This window comes from Cydia splendana, chromosome 19 (genome assembly GCF_910591565.1).
Source record: "Cydia splendana chromosome 19, ilCydSple1.2, whole genome shotgun sequence".
In the NCBI taxonomy this organism is placed as follows: Eukaryota; Metazoa; Arthropoda; class Insecta; order Lepidoptera; family Tortricidae; genus Cydia; species Cydia splendana.
Window position 1 is genome coordinate 1,415,703 of NC_085978.1, and position 17,189 is coordinate 1,432,891.

At 39.1% G+C, this 17,189-nt stretch overlaps 1 protein-coding gene across 1 annotated transcript in view; it reads left to right on the forward strand.

The window, feature by feature from the left end:
- The first annotated feature begins 35 nt into the window (after nucleotides 1–35).
- LOC134800349 (uncharacterized) overlaps nucleotides 36–17,189 on the forward strand; it is a 39,993-nt gene continuing 22,839 nt past the window's right edge. Inside the window, exons 1-7 of the mRNA XM_063772849.1 lie at nucleotides 36–202; nucleotides 5,426–5,523; nucleotides 13,441–13,590; nucleotides 14,685–14,847; nucleotides 14,999–15,139; nucleotides 16,146–16,255; nucleotides 16,542–16,605. Of these exons, the coding sequence (XP_063628919.1) occupies nucleotides 182–202; nucleotides 5,426–5,523; nucleotides 13,441–13,590; nucleotides 14,685–14,847; nucleotides 14,999–15,139; nucleotides 16,146–16,255; nucleotides 16,542–16,605 (747 nt within the window). The 5' untranslated portion in view covers nucleotides 36–181. The remainder of the gene's footprint in view (nucleotides 203–5,425; nucleotides 5,524–13,440; nucleotides 13,591–14,684; nucleotides 14,848–14,998; nucleotides 15,140–16,145; nucleotides 16,256–16,541; nucleotides 16,606–17,189) is intronic.

Below are 17,189 nucleotides of genomic sequence, written 5' to 3' on the forward strand. Positions count from 1 at the left end.
TGACCAATGAGAAAAATTGACAGATTTGACAGCAGCTAGCGACGAAAAAACGCACATTCGGTGAAAAAATTGAGAAAACATTTTATTAATTTAAACGATTAAGTTTAGTGAATTTCTGTGTTTGTGTAAAATGTTATAACTAGATGGTAACCGGATTTGGCATTGATTGAGCTTACGGGATATGGAGGCTACAGTTTCTAAGGTAATTTTAGTATTCTCTTGTTTTTATTTTAAGTAGGTATATTATGCCTCGCTAATTTCATGTTTTGGATGATAAAATCAATATTTTAATATTAGCATACTGTGAAGGTCGAATGAATTATCAACGGAATTTGTGAGTGATGTTTATTTACAAGCCTTCATAAAGGTATTCAGCAATATTTAACAATTTTATATTCTAATAAGTATTTCACTTCTAATCCTGCTTATTTAAAATTGTGCCTGTTAAACTTAATATACTTATCTAACAACGCATAGTTTTAATGGTAGGTATGAAAATACATTAATTTAAAATATATACCTAACTGTAAACCTACTCACTTATATCATGAATATTAGTTTCAGTTATTATTTTCAAGGTTGATGATGATTTGAACATGATATGCTTAATGACCATATTTGTGGCTGAATGTTCATCACAAACATTTTAATTTCATGGTTGCCATTACTGGTTGCTTGTACTATATTTATGTTCTATCTGAGCGTTTCTTTTATTTTTTGCCATTTTTATGTATGATGACCTTTCTTCCACTTTTGTGTAATTTCTAGTCAGGATCGCGAGCCCTTTTCATCCTTATAGGAGAAAAAAAGTGTCCTAAAATTTCCATACATTTTTCAAACTTTCCTTTTTGTTGCTGCCATACAAAGTATATGGGGAAATGGTAACACAATAAGAAAAAAACTCTGAGACATTTTTTTAGCCCATTAGGATCGAAAGAGCTCGTGATTCTGAGTATCAATAACACAAAAGTGGCAAAAAAGGTCACAATATAAAAAAATGGCAATAAATAAAAGAAACACTCATCTGATGTACCTTTATTCCTCTCTTCCGTACAATAAGTGTTTACTTACTTACTTATAAAGCATTTAGTATTTTAATTTATCATTGTAACTAAGAAACAACATGAAAACTTTTGTATTATTTTATTCACACTAAATGGATACCACCAATAGCACATTACATTGGGAAAAAGCACATTACATGTGATGTTCAGTTCAAGTTCTTAAATTGATTGTATCAATACTGGTCAGTGATCTGTAGACTTATAAACCCCCAACCCTATTGAATTTTGCTGAAGCTGAAATGGAGACCTTCACTCTTGCTTGGTCATAGACCTTTCATATATATATAAATATTATAGGGACATTCTTACACAAATTGACTAAGTCCCACAGTAAGCAAGGCTTGTGTTGTGGGTACTCACACAACTATATATGTATAATATACAATTGACCATCAACCATTTCAACTGCTATATAAAGTAACCGATAGTTGCCTTTTTAAATGGCATTTATTGTTCCAATTTTGTGTAAAACTCAACTCAAGACAGAAAATAAGTATACAATGTGAAACAGACTTGCATACCACACACACTTTTGTAATTTTTTTGTTGAATATGACATAATATATTATGATGTTATGACTCACACATGTTAATGATATTATGAGACATATTTTTCACAGTCACGCCAAGTTTGGTGTTTTCTCTTGTTATTTTACAACCTAGAGTTCAAGACAAACAAGAATTGATCCACAAATACAAAACAACTGTTGAAAAAAAGCTGTTACTCCCACCACAGAGACAAATCTAACAACTTTAAAAAATCGAAAAACTGTTTGGGCTGTAAGGTGCGACACAAAAACTACATACAGACATACACTATAGTTCGTTTTTTTAGCATTAGAAAGAAGGTAAGCGATCTTAACATGTCTTTCAATTGAAAAACGCTTTTTAAAAATCAGTAACTATTACTTATGAAAGCAGAAGAATATAAATGATCGTATTAGATTCATAATTGTTACATATTTGCTGTAACTTATTTTTAAAACGTGTTTTTCAATAAAAAGACACATCAAGATTGTTTACAGTACCGTCTTTACCATAAGGGCACACGGGGCGCGTGCCCAGGGCCCCCATCCTCAGGGGGCCCCGAGTTCAGACAGTAACAGTATATTTGACTACCCATAATAAATAGAAGGTCATATTAGAAAAAATGTTAGTTCAATTTGCTTTCTTTACTTTTTAAAAGGGCCCCAAATTATTATGTGCCCAAGGGCCCCAGCATAGTTTAAGACGGCCCTGATTGTTTACCTTATTTCTAATGCTAAAAAAACGAACTATAGAGAAAATAGAACATCAAATTTTATCTGTGTTAAAAAGAGCTTCTTACAAAGCCAAAGTGCTTGTTGCATTAAGTCATTAGTCTGTCTGACGTCATTTACTTTACCGTTCGTTTACGTTATCTCATGTTTTTAATGTGTATGCTTACTCAGCACGTTTTAATGTGCATTCAGGTTGTAATTGTATGAGATTTGTAATTAAAACCATACCATCTTAGATAAAACCATACCAACTAAAAATTAAATACCAACAAGTCTCTTCATACCTTAAAACTAAATAAATGTATGGCTAAAAAAAAAACTGAGTCATCAAAATAAATCATTAATTTTGAAATCTGCTCACAAAATTTCACGAGAATAAGTTGAGAAATGCGACCTCTAGAGGAGAGCAATGAACCAGAAATACGAAAGTATTTGTACAGTCATAATAAGGTGGTCATAAATATTTGAACACGCGTCTATTGTCAGGGCGTTAGAGTGCGTGTTCAGATATTTTTGAGTACCTCGGCCGCTCCGATATATCTGATGGCGACTGTGCCCCAAGCGAAAACACTAATCAGAGACGTTTTCGCTCGGCTCGCGCTCCGCGCTCGCTCGTTTCATTGCACCCTCTATCAATGTGTACTCAAGCATGGTCTAATAAAACATGGTCTTCTATTCCCAGAGTGACACAGGCCTACGTCACAATAACATGGCCGCTATATATAGCGCTATCGCATATTATCATATAGCGCTGTCGCATGATGACGTAGGCTTGTGTCAGTTAGGTGACCTAGAAAAGACGGGAATGGAGTACCAGGCGGAGTATATTATTATACCATGTACTCAAGTAATTACGGCGGGTCCAGTTTTGTAGCTTCGTTTCGGACTAGGCCTGTCTGTATCTTTAGGTATTTAAATAAAAGTAAACAAAATCTACCATAATACATACCATCTATCAGTTGAGGGTGGATGAAAACATTACATGATCAAATAATGTAGGTTAAAGTCAGGTCGTTCAGTGACTGATCCAGGTCATCCAGGCGGTTTTGTATTTGGTTGGTTAACCAAGAAATGTTAAGACTACTCGAAAATTTACAAATTATTTGTTTACTTTTATTTAAATACCTAAAGATACAGACTATAAACAGATACAGACTATAGAATAAAAGTCTGAAGGTCATAAATTTGATTTATGTTCTAATTTGTCTTTCCTGCAGGCTTAGCACAGGAGCGGCGTCTCTCTAATGAATAGTGTGAAAAGTCGGGTGGTCTATCTCGCGAGCGAGATAATGTCGCCCCGCTCCTGTGCTAGGTTTACTGTGGCCATAAAGTTATGAAACGTTGACAACTTTTGTTTTTGTGTGTGTTTATAACTCTTCGTTTTAATATTTTAAATACTTTAGTTGCAATTTGAATTATTGCAACTATGAGTTACTCTATGCCTGCTAATCAACAAACTGACAGTACGCTTGTTTACTACCACTGTGATACATAACCTCCTGAGACTAAATGTACCTACATTACAATGTACATATTCATGCAATCTAATTTGAACTTTTCATGAACCAATTAAAGTAGCATTTCTTTTGTTTTATTGCTTTTTAAAACAAACGAAATTCGTTCTAATTTACATATAGGACAAGGTTCAAATTAAAAATGGAAAAAACTTTCTATGGCGGGTCTTACGAGGATAAACCTGCAATGGCTGCAATGCTATCTATCGAAAATGTTATCGAACATTTTTACACTCACCACTTACGCATATTGTTGTAATAAAGAGACCCGTCCTTGACTCCAAACTATTATTATAATCTGTCAAATTGAACGGATCTGACCAATCGAATTTAGCTCTTATTAATCGAACTAAAGAGCTATATTGCTATGTTAAGCTTGTCGTGATATAGTGATGCCTGTGGGCCAAGCACATGATTGGCGCGACAGTATCTCTCGAGATAGACCAGCCGTCTTTTCCTAACTATGTTAATTAAAGAGGGACGGGTAGTCGCCGCGAGATACTGTCGCGCCAATCATGTGCTAGCCCGGCTGGGTGCCTAGCCAAGATGAAAATCGTTCGCAGAGAAACAAAATAAAACGCTATCTGTCTCTATCGCACTAATATGGAAGAGTGAGAAACAGAAAGCGTTTTGCTGTCGTGTCGTGCTGTCCATCTCAATTCTGAACGGATGTTTATTGTTTAGATTTAAATCAATGGCTTGTAGATTACATGATATGGTGATACTAAAGTTATTGTTCAAATAATAAATGCGAAATAAAGTTGATTCGTATTTGCTTCGTATTCGTATTCATACTTATTTGTATTCGTATTGTATTTGTAAAATAAACTAACCAATTTAACATCAAGTGGCTATGTAAAAATTAAAAATACTTAGCATACATAAATACTAATTTATTATTATTTTTACCCAAGCTGAACGGAGACCTTTGCTAACGCTCGGCAGGGGTGCGAAACTCGGCTCCGTTCGGCCCGGCATTTCTCCGAGCAATTATTAGGGTTGACACAACTTGACGTCCCTTTTTTGCGTGCACGACCACAGATAAGATAATGGCTTGAATTTTGACAACCCTAAATAGCCGAAAGGGATAGTGCCATATATTAGAAAGGGACAGCACGATTCGTCCCTGAACCGCTGTCAAACTTCGGTTTTGTAGGACGTTTCCTTTCTATACGGTAGTGCTATTTATTATTTATTCTGTGCGCTCGGTCAATAGGGTATTTTCCTACTAGTCAAATCAGTTACTTTTTTAGAACTGTCAAAACGATTTGCTAATATGGAATTTATATGAAACATTACATCGTGACGTCACGGTAAACTCACCTACTTTCTATTCGATTTATTAAATATAACTTGTGTTTAAAATTAACTCTTATCTGTTTAGAATAAATTTAAAAGTGGAAAAATTACTGTCTTGGGTGAGACTTGAACTCACGGCCTCTGGATAATGGCATCGTTCGCAGACGTTTCTGCTTGTTAAAAATTAAAACTCTTATCTGTGTTTTTCTAATAATTATCTGGTGTTTTGTTTCATGCATGGTGTAAAATAATTTATTTTAAATACAGTATAATACCCAATTATTTGCAGGGCCGAGGAGGCGGGCTGGCGGCGGTCCTCGGCGTGGCCAACGTCGGGTCCCTGCTCGCCGCTCTCAACCTGGTCGCCGACCTGCACCCTTCAGATAAGTAAGTCACTTAATGCCTCACGCCATTCTCTACCAGTCAACCATATATGCTATCGCAACCTGCGGGCGCTGCATGGTTCCATTTTTATCGCCTGTCACTATGCCCGTCACTTTCGCACTTACATACTTGTTAGAACGTGACAGGCATGGTGACAAACGATAAAAATGGAACCATGTTGCGCCCACTTTTTGTCGTATGTTGGCTAACGGGAAATTGCAGCGACATATTTAATTATTACACGTTTTAATCAAGGACAAACGCCATGAAAAAAATCACTCGGAAACTAGACTATATTTGCGAGGGCAGAGTCTGAGCAAAACCTTAAAAAAATTAAGTTGGCTCGATAGAAATAAAAACACGAAAACATGTATATTCACTACACCTTATAAAACAAAGTCCCGCGCCGCGTCTGTCTGTAAGTATGTATGTTTGCGATAAACTCAAAAAGAACAGATTATCATGCGGTTTTCACCTATCAATAGAGTGATTCTTGAGGAAGGTTTAGGTGTGTAATTTGTTAAGGTTTTGTGTAACCCGTGTGAAGCTGTTCACCTATAAACAGAATTCATTTTAGTATTATTACTAGCGACCCGCCCCGGCTTCGCACGGGTTAACAAATTATACACCTAAACCTTCCTCAAGAATCACTCTATTGATAGGTGAAAACCGCATGAAAATCCATTCAGTCGTTTTTGGGTTTATCGCGAACAAACATACAAACACACAAACAGATAGACGCAGCGGGGAACTTTGTTTTATAAGGTGTAGTGATAATATAACTATTCTTAGTATAAGGTGGCTCGTTATTGAAAGGTGGCCAGTTATTAGCAGAGGGATTTGACTAGCGAAATTTTAATCAGATTTTTACTTTTGGAGTTATTAAGGTAAAACGATATATAAAAGCCACGCAATCGCCAAATCTTCCGTCGCAACTTTCGAGCGGCGCGCCGTACCTTTTGTTCCTTTCTAATTTTACGCCCCCCCCCCCCCCATAACACTAATTTAATCGAATTTTAGGGTTCCGTACCCAAAGGGTAAAAACGGGACCCTATTACTAAGATTCCGCTGTCCGTCCGTCAGTCTGTCACCAGGCTGTAACTCATGAACCGTGATAGCTAGACAGTTGAAATTTTCACAGATGATGTATTTCTGTTGCCGCTATAACAACAAATACTAAAAACAATATAAAATAAATATTTGAGTGGGGCTCCCATACAACAAACGTGATTTTTTTTGCCGTTTTTTGCGCAATGGTACGGAACCCTTCGTGCGCGAGTCCTACTCGCACTTGGCTGGTTTTTTAAAACCTTCATTTGCTCAATTAGGCATAGATCATTAGTGGAGTTGGTTAGCAAACATTCACATACCTAATACCTACGGCAATCATTGCCCGGGCCACTGAACAATTATCGCGCCGCGAGGCCGCTCGAGCGGGTTGGAGACTTAAAGTTATTGGTAACTAGCTTTATCCTGTGACATCGTCTGCGTGGAATGATACTAATGAATTAATGATCAATAAAAACTATCTTATGCACAGAATAAATAATAGTACTTGGTACAGAAGGTTCACTCTCTAACAAAACGCGTCTGTTACGACAGATATGACCGCAAGGTGGCGCAAGCGCGAGCTAGCGTCCGTTCAGTAGCAGTACAACTACTACTGCCAGACACCAGAATTGGTGTGGGCCGCATGTACTTGTAGCGACGCGACGAAATCGCGGAGTGAAGCCACGCCTGTCTTACGGCTCGGCCACGACATCGAGCGACTTGCGACGGCGGGAGCGATAACCATAGGTCGGAGCGTGACACAGCGATCGGACCTTTCGCTCCAACCTATGGTTATCGCTCCCGCCGTCGCAAGTCGCTCGATGTCGTGGCCGAGCCGTTATGTCCTTCCTCGGGCCTAACTATCTCCATACCAAATTTCATCTAAGTAAGTGCGACGCGTCATCGAGAATCTTGTCGAAGTGCTAGAATCGATATTTGGCTGTAGCCGCGGAATTGAGTTGACATCTTTGGAGGTCAAAGGGATAACAGAGTAGATGAGTACAAACAGCAACACTTAACTGTACATCGGTGGATCTTATGCCTATTGTAATAAGGACCACAATGGACAGTTACCAGTGTGAGCGATGAGAAACACTTGGCACTCAATAATATGAGGCTTGTCTTGTCCAAAGGTGTTTGATAACGACCTATTTCTGGAAATAAAATGCCTATTGAATGTCATAACATTACATCAAATTTACTGTTAACATTGCCATTTTGATTATGAACTTTATATAAGTGCACTAGAGTCTTGTTTCAGTTGTGCGTCTATTCTGTATAATTGTTTAAGAATTTCAATTCTAAAACAATAATAGTCTTTAAATATAACAAATGCTATCTATCTTAAGCGCCTCCGTTATCTTACTATCCAATTCTGAAAGAGCGTAATTTACAGAAACTTCAATAGGACATAAAACTTTTCTCAAATAAAGTAATTCACGTGTGTAAACGTTTTTTAAACGTTTCAGTTTTACGAGGCAGAGATAAAGTTTGTTTACATTTCACCTCTTAAATTTTACTTTGATTTACGTATAGATGCGGATAAGACGCGCTTTTTTTTCTCCATTACCACTGTGAGGAACGGAATCCGTGATAACTTCTTCCTCGCGTTATTCCGGCATTCCACGGCTCATGGGAGCCTGAGGTCCGCTTGACAACTAATCCCATGATTTAACGTAGGCACTCGTTTTTACGAAAGCGACTGCCATCTGACCTTCCAAACCAGAGGGGAAACTAGGCCTTATTGGGATTAGTCCGGTTTCCTCACGATGTTTTCCTTCACGAATAGCAACTGGTAAATATCAAATGATATTTCGTACATAAGTTCCGAAAAACTCATTGGTACGAGCCGGCGTTTAAACCCGGGACCTCCGGGTTGAAAGTCGCACGCTCTTACCGCCAGGTCACCAGCACCAACAGCACTAAAACCTATGCCATTATAATATTATATAGCGCCATATGTAGTGCCCAATTGATAGTTATGTCCCCGTTGAGACGACCAACTGAAAACAAAAGGAGGGGAAATTTCACCTTTACTTCTTATTATAGGTCATAAAATTTAACGGCGACGGCCGAAGGTCGTAGACGACATGTCTGATTTATGTTCTGTGGTTTAATTACCTATTACCGTTATTAGCACGCGGCTACGAGTAACTTGAGAATAATTAATAGATTCCTAGCATACTATCCTGCAATTCATATACAATAGGTTACTTATATTATAAATGTAAATGTTTGAGTATGAATGTTGTTACACTTTCAAGCAATGAAGAACATAGATAGATAGATAGAATACTGTTTATTGGCACACCTCAGTAAAAGACACAAAGAAAAGAACAATCATCAATCAAGAACATCTAAACTGATTTGGAGTTGACATGCAATTTTTACATATAATTATGTACCAGTCGCTTTTCGATCAAAACATAGAAAAATCCCAATCCCACTAGGCCATACTTTTTCCTCTGGCAAGTTTTTTGTATGATATACCTAGGCCGGTTGTAGACGTCCGGTGTTTTCGTCGGAAACCGGACCGTGTTACGCGAATACGTTCAGTTTCGTATGTGGCTACCTTAGAGCATTTAGTAACTTGGAGACGTCATGGCTGTCATTTTCTGTACAAAACAGTCTGCCGATTTTTGCGGGGGAGGGGCACGTCAAATCTATGGCTGTTTCTACATGATTTGTACGTAACGTACAAATAGCCATGTCAGATAAACAGAAATAACAAACATAAATAGTTGATCCTACAGTAAAACATTTAAGCAGAACACTTGTTTACAACTTTGCATATTCATTCAGTTATCTTTTAGGATATTACGCAATCTATGTTTACTTTTATCCAACATAAGCTATGTGGATGGCGGATTTTCGGTGATAGCGGGTGGCGTAACGCGCATATTGTTGCTTAATATCACCGTTGAATTTTATGAACATTCTGAGTGAATTAATTAATTCTGAGAGAATTTGCCGTGGTTACGTATAATTAGCTATTAACACAGAAACCCAGACGTTATTACAAATAATATCTGGGAGACCGGAAAACATATAAAAACTCAAAAATGCGCGTTTTCCCAGAGATAAGACCTAGCTAGATCGATTTTTCGCCCCCGAAAACCCCCATATAGCAAATTTCATCGAAATCGTTAGAGCCGTTTCCGAGATCCCCGAAATATATAAATAAACAAGAATTGCTCGTTCGGTTACATATCAGAATACCGAAAATCGATTTACCTAATGTTGAATCACCTATGCTCGTTTACCCTATTTTTTTAAATACCTAATGAACAATTAACCTAAGCTCATAACACCTAATGAACGAATTACCTATTGCACGTTTCACCTACAATTGGTTTACCTAAGCTCAAAATACCTATGCTCGATTTATCTAAAGTTGAAACACCTAATACTCGAAATACCTAAAGCTAATATACCTAATACAGGAAACACCTAATGTTGATATACCTAATGCACGAAATACCGAAACTCGGTATACCTAATGATCGAATTGCCTAAAGTTAACATACCTACTGCACGAATTACCTAAAGTCGGTATACCTAATGATCGAATTACCTAAAGTTAACATACCTAATGAACGAAATACCTAAATTCGATACACCTAGTGCACGAAATACCTGAAGTCGATGCACTTAATAAACGAAATATGTACCTAAAATCAAAAATATAATTATTGTTTAGTAGAATATTATTAGGACATGGTATAAATTTTTTGCCAAATCATTCAATTGGCTTACTATTTTTTATTATAATATAAGGTCTAGTCATTTGCCAGAGTCGAGATAGGTGCGACGACGAGCAAAGCGAGGAGGAGCGTGTTAGGTTAACTGCGACCAAACAGTGCCAAAACCGACTTTTATTTCATCGTCATGATGTTAACTTACAAAAATCAAGTTTTGATAAGATAAGATAAGATAATTAATTTTGTATTAGACTTGCGAAATCATTCTACTACCTAAAAAGTAGCGTTTCAAAAAGTGTATTCTTAAGTTGTTATCCAAACAAACAGTTTCTACTGTAAGGTTGGGAAATCATACGATTTATTAGGTGGAGTTGGTTGCCACTTGGATCATTCCGCAAAATGATATGAATTTTGTACTAGGTATATAGACTTTAGGTATTCCGTGCATTAGGCATATCGACATTAGGTAATTCGTTCAGGAAGTATATCAACTTTAGGTATTTCGTGCGATAGGTTTAACAGTTTTAGGTATTTCGTCCATTAGGTAAATCAAGTTTAGGTACATCGTTTATTAGGTATATCAGCTTTAGGTGTATCGTCCATTAGGTATATCAGCTATAGGTGATTCGTTCATTAGGTATAATAGCTTTAGGTGAAACGTGCAGTAGGTAAAACGTGCATTAGGTATATCGTGCATTAGGTGTTTCGTCCATTAGGTTATTTGAGCTTAGGTATTATAAACTTAGGTCAGTCAATGTTTAGGTAAAATGATCGATAGGTCATTTAAAAATAGGTGAATCAAGCATAGGTGATTCAACATTAGGTAAATCAGTTTTCGGTATTCTGATATGTAACCGCTCGTTCAAAGATCCAAACCTTCAAGAAAATTACGCGTACTTTCTATACCAAACCCGGCAACACATTTACAACCCCTCTGCTGGTGTTGCGGGTGTCCACGGGCGACGGCAATCGCTTACCATCAGGCGACTCGTCTGTTTGTTTGCCTCCCAAAACGCATTACTTCTATAGTACACATACGACATATACATTAAGTTCACCTGCCAACTTTATCATGATATTTGTGTTTGCCTCATAATTAGCATAGATATTTTGCGCTAAAGTAATTTTTAGGGTTCCGTTTCCAAAGGGTAAAAACGGGACCCTATTACTAAGACTCCGCTGTCCGTCTGTCTGTCACCTGTATCTCATGAACCGTGATAGCTAGGCAGTTGAAATTTTCACAGATGATGTATTTCTGGTTGCCGCTATAACAACAAATACTAAAAACATTAATAAATATTTAAGTGGGGCTCCCATACAACCAACGTCATTTTTTACCGTCTTTTGCGTAATGGTACGGAACCCTTCGTGCCCAAGTCCGACTCGCACTTGGCCGGTTTTTTTAAGCTATGTACTTAGAATATTGGACGATGTTAGGGTTTCTGTCATTTTACTGAGTGACAAGTAAGTAGATTTGACTTAAAATTTATGTTTATTTATTAATATAAGCCCACGCAACAGCGATGTATGCATATTAATGTGTCTAAATGAAACAGTCTATTAGGCGGCAAAAGTAGTCAAACATAGGCCCTTAACATTCATTATTCATTAGGTTAAAGAGGTTCATTGCGTAACTACGCGGTTTTTTCATCTTTACCATGCTTGTCTGTGTTACTAGGTATTCATTAAATCAATCGAATTAGGAAACTTGCCTCGGACCGTCAGAATCCTTGTGTCATGGTCAGGCAAAACGCTTTATAAATAAGTTGGCGTAAGCGTGTAAGTCTAAAACCGACACATATTATTATATCGCTGTAGAGCCAATCCACGAGAAGGTCTTTCTTCTAACACTTGTGAGAAAGGGATACTTGGACGGTAATAGTTCATGATTTTTCATCACACTCGCTTAGTAAATGTGGAATTGCACGCAGGTTTAGCGGGAGTTGTAGAAAAAGCGTTTTTCCTAGGGAGTTATGAAGTTTCTAGTGCCATAATTAACAGTCTTTTGTCTTTATGCTTAATTTTTGTATCCCAAGTGTGATGAAATCATTGTGTGTAACTCGGGGCGTAATAATATTGCAAATTCGAGTCTATAAATCGCTCCGGCAAGCCGTCGTGATTTAACTTAGTCGCGTTTGCAATATTTAACTTACGCCCCATGTTGCACAATGTACTATAGCTAACCAACGAACTAGAATTACTAGAGCTCAAAAATTACCCCACGGCCACGGGCATTGTGCCTAAATAAGGCAAAAAACAAAGTTCTAATGACATAACGAGTAATATCTGTTTTCTGAATTATAAAAGATAAGTTCTGAAAGACCCGAAAGTAAAAAACCGGACAAGTGCGAGTCGGACTCGCCCACCGAGGGTTCCGTAGTTTTTAGTATTTGTTGTTATAGCGGCAACAGAAATACATCATCTGTGAAAATTTTAACTGTCTAGTTATCACGGTTCGTGAGATACAGCCTGGTGACAGATGGACGGACGGACAGCGGAGTCTTAGTAATAGGGTCCCGTTTTACCCTTTGGGTACGGAACCCTAAAAAAACAGTCTGTGTAATGCATGTATAGGTATTGGTTTTGAAAAATCTTTCGGAATCATGTAATCTTCAGTGTCGCATGTTTTAGCAACCGGTGTTAGTTTTTAGGGTTCCGTACCCAAAAGGTAAAACGGGACCCTATTACTAAGACTTCGCTGTCCGTCCGTCTGTCTGTCACCAGGCTGTATCTCACGAATAGGGAATGCAAATCGGTTATTTTTTGTATGGAAATAACGGCGGTTTCGGTTAATAACCGATAATTTCCATACAAAAAATAACCGAAAATAACCGATTTGCATTCCCTACTCACGAACCGTGATAGCTAGACAGTTGAAATTTTCACAGATGATGTATTTCTGTTGCCGCTATAACAACAAATACTAAAAACAGAATAAAATAAAGATTTAAATGGGGCTCCCATACAACAAACGTGATTTTTGACCAAAGTTAAGCAACGTCGGGCGTGGTCAGTACTTGGATGGGTAACCGTTTTTTTTTTTGCATTTTTTTCCGTTTTTTTTTTCATTATGGTACGGAACCCTTCGTGCGCGAGTCCGACTCGCACTTGCCCGGTTTTTTTACACTTAACTTTAAAAAAACTTTGACTTAATATGTTTATATTTCAGGATCACACCCAGACGAGGCTGCGTGCTGACTCTCCTCGGCTTCGTGTATTTCACGACGCTGTTCGAGCTACTAAACACGCTCGCACTATCCACCAGTCTACGACAAAAATACCGGCTTAGTTGTGGAGACGTCCTCGACGTTACCAACAAGTGAGTCACTGGACAGGCGAGGCCTGGCTCTCGGCCTCGTGTATTTCACGACGCTATTCGAGCTACTAAACACGCTCGCATTATCCACTAGACTGCGAAAAAAATATCGTCTTAGTTGCGGCGATGCCCTCGACGTTACCAACAAGTGAGTCATTGGGCAGGCGAGGCCTGGCTCTCGGCCTCGTGTATTTCACGACGCTGTTCGAGCTACTAAACACGCTCGCATTGTCCACTAGACTACGACAAAAATATAGTCTTAGTTGCGGCGATGTCCTCGATGTTACCAACAAGTGAGTCATTGGACAGGCGAGGCCTAACTCTCGGCGTCGTGTATTACACGACGCTGTTCGAGCTACTAAACACGGCACTATCTACTAGTACTATAGTTCGTTTTTAGGGTTCCGTACCCAAAGGGTAAAACGGGACCCTATTACTAAGATTCCGCTGTCCGTCCGTCCGTCCGTCCGTCTGTCACCAGGCTGTATCTCATGAACCGTGATAGCTAGACAGTCGAAATTTTCACAGATGATGTATTTCTGTTCCCACTATAACAACAAATACTAAAAACAGAATAAAATAAATATTTAAGTGGGGCTCCCATACAACAAACGTGATTTTTGACCGAAGTTAAGCAACGTCGGGCGTGTTCAGTACTTGGATGGGTGACCGTTTTTTTTTTGCCGTTTTTTGCATTGTGGTACGGAACCCTTCGTGCGCGAGTCCGACTCGCACTTGCCCGGTTTTTTTTTAGCATTAGAAAGAACTTCAAAGATCTTCACATTGAAAAACGCTTTTTAAAAATCAGTAACTATTACATATGAAAGCAGAAGAATATAAATGATTGTATTAGATGCATAATTGTTACATATTTGCCGTAACTTATTTTTAAAATGTGTTTTTCAATTAAAAGACACATCAAGATTGTTTACCTTATTTCTAATGCTAAAAAAACGAACTATAGAGAGTGCCGAACGCGCACGGCACTGGAGCGCATGCAGCGCCTCCCGTATTTAAAATCGATGCAGACTTATCTTAGAGTGTGTCCACAGACAAGACAACATCAGACAACAGACTAACTTGTAAATTTCCCACAGACTAGTGTCAGCGGTCCAAGCCGCGTTCTGCTGCATCACGGGCGCCATCGTGTGCCTGTGGTCGTGCACGCGCGACTTCGCGCGCACCTCGCACTTCGTGTCGGAGGCCTACGCGTGGTTCGGGGCCGCTTACTTCTTCTACGACATCTGGTCCATGTACTCGGTGAGTGTAGCGTTGTAGCGACACGGCCCATCGTGTGCCTGTGGTCGTGCACGCGCGACTTCGCGCGCACCTCGCACTTCGTGTCGGAGGCCTACGCGTGGTTCGGAGCCGCTTACTTCTTCTACGACATCTGGTCCATGTACTCGGTGAGTGTGGCGTTGTAGCGACACGGCTCATCGTGTGCCTGTGGTCCTGCACGCGCGACTTCGCGCGCACCTCGCACTTCGTGTCGGAGGCCTACGCGTGGTTCGGGGCCGCTTACTTCTTCTACGACATCTGGTCCATGTACTCGGTGAGTGTAGCGTTGCAGCGACACGGCTCATCGTGTGCCTGTGGTCGTGCACGCGGTACTTCGCGCGCTCCTCGCACTTCGTCTCGGAGGCCTACGTGTGGTTCGGGGCCGCGTACTTCTTCTACGACATCTGGTCCATGTACTCGGTGAGTGTAGCGTTGTAGCGACACGGCCTATCGTGTGCCTGTGGTCGTACACGCGCGACTTCGCACGCACCTCGCACTTCGTGTCGGAGGCCTACACGTGGTTCGGGGCCGCGTACTTCTTCTACGACATCTGGTCCATGTACTCGGTGAGTGCCGTCATCATCATCTTCTCCTAGCTGTTTTCGGCCACAGCGACTGCTTTTGTGTTGCCGGTGCGCTCTCAGGTGACTGACGTAGCCAAACTTTGCAGCAAATGTGCGGCCACACTCGCTGCAGGTCAGCACCCCTCCGACGTAATTATATGTGACAACCACAGGTGGCTTTAGCTCGTCACGCTTTGAGTTCAGTTCTGTTCTGTCAGTGAGTGCCGTAGTGTTGAAGCGACACGGACTATACTCCGTTCCAGATATTAGACTTTAGAAGATCACGGCATCTAGGAGCAATAACTATATGTATTATGAGAAAAACATTGATAATTGAGTTTATCAATGTAAGAACTCCCTTCTTAGCTCCCAAAAATCCGATGTCTGCAAATGTGACGTTATCAACCACAAGGTACCAGATTGTCGGTTGTCGATAAGGTTCATTTCAAATTGAAGCTATAGTTACCTATAGCTAAAAATAAATAAGAAATAAAATGCATTTATTTCAGACTATTGTTTGGGTCCATAATTTGTTGCTATATAGAAATAGCGCCTTATTGACAACCGACAATAAGTACCCTTTTGGTTGAGAATGGCACAAATAACTAATTATTATTAATTATAGCCGCAAGGTCCACTGGCGCGTACAGAGCCAATTCCCTCAAAACTGTAGTAAAAACGTCAAGTTAAATATAATTCACGTTGTTTTTTTTAAAGGTACACGTCCAAATGACGATTGGTGACGCCAAAGGCAAGCGGAAGACCAAGAACGGTTCACTGACCTCTGCGCCTGTCAAACAGGCGCCATCTTTCTTCGAATACTGCAAGTAAGCATATACACGGTGGATAAAAAATAACTAAAGTGTCATTCTATGGAACTTGCTCACTATGTAAACAAACCGCCATATATTGAAATTGTCTCTGAATGATGAATTTACTAGGGACTTTTGTTTACTTATTTAGCAAGTTCCATAGAATGACATTTTACATACCTGTTGCCAGGGAGGTTTTGGGATTATACTGAGCAACTTTTACTATGGGACTAACCCCGAAATCGCAAAAAAAAAAAGTATAGTTTTAATAGTGTATAGTATAATTATATTTTTATTTCAGACATGAGCCCGTGATTCTGATGCATCATCTATTCATCGGTGGCTTTGGTTTCCTAACTATTGTGGTGAGTCTTCTTTTCTTACAAATAGGTAATCAAAATTCTAATTATAGAATAATATAGGGAAAAGTGTATGGAACCAGATCGCGCGGCAGGTCACCTATGCGCTCGACTGAGCAAGTAAAATCCGCGATAGGCTATTTGACTACTAGCCCCTCGTATGCTTAGACACGGATCCGTGCGTGTGAATTTAAATATATTGTTTTAAATGTCAAGGTCACGTTTTAAAAAGATCAAATTTGACAAGCCGCATACGAGGGGCTAGTCAAATCAGTTTTTTTCGAACTGTCAAAACGATTTGCTATGAAATTAATATGAAACACTAGCATGTGACGTCACGATCAAATTACTTATTCTTTATAGTTTTATACGGGTTTTAAAATAGAAATTGTGTCTAAAAATGACTGCTGTCTACGTTTCTCTATTAATCTTCTGGTGATTTATTTATTGCATGGTGTAAAATAATTTATTTTAAATACAGACTTCTGGCGTACTCTCAGTTCGGTTAACGACGCTATGACGGATCGTTTAAAATGATAAACGACAGAAGAGAAGAAATTTATTATAAAATATCCACATTTTGTTACAAG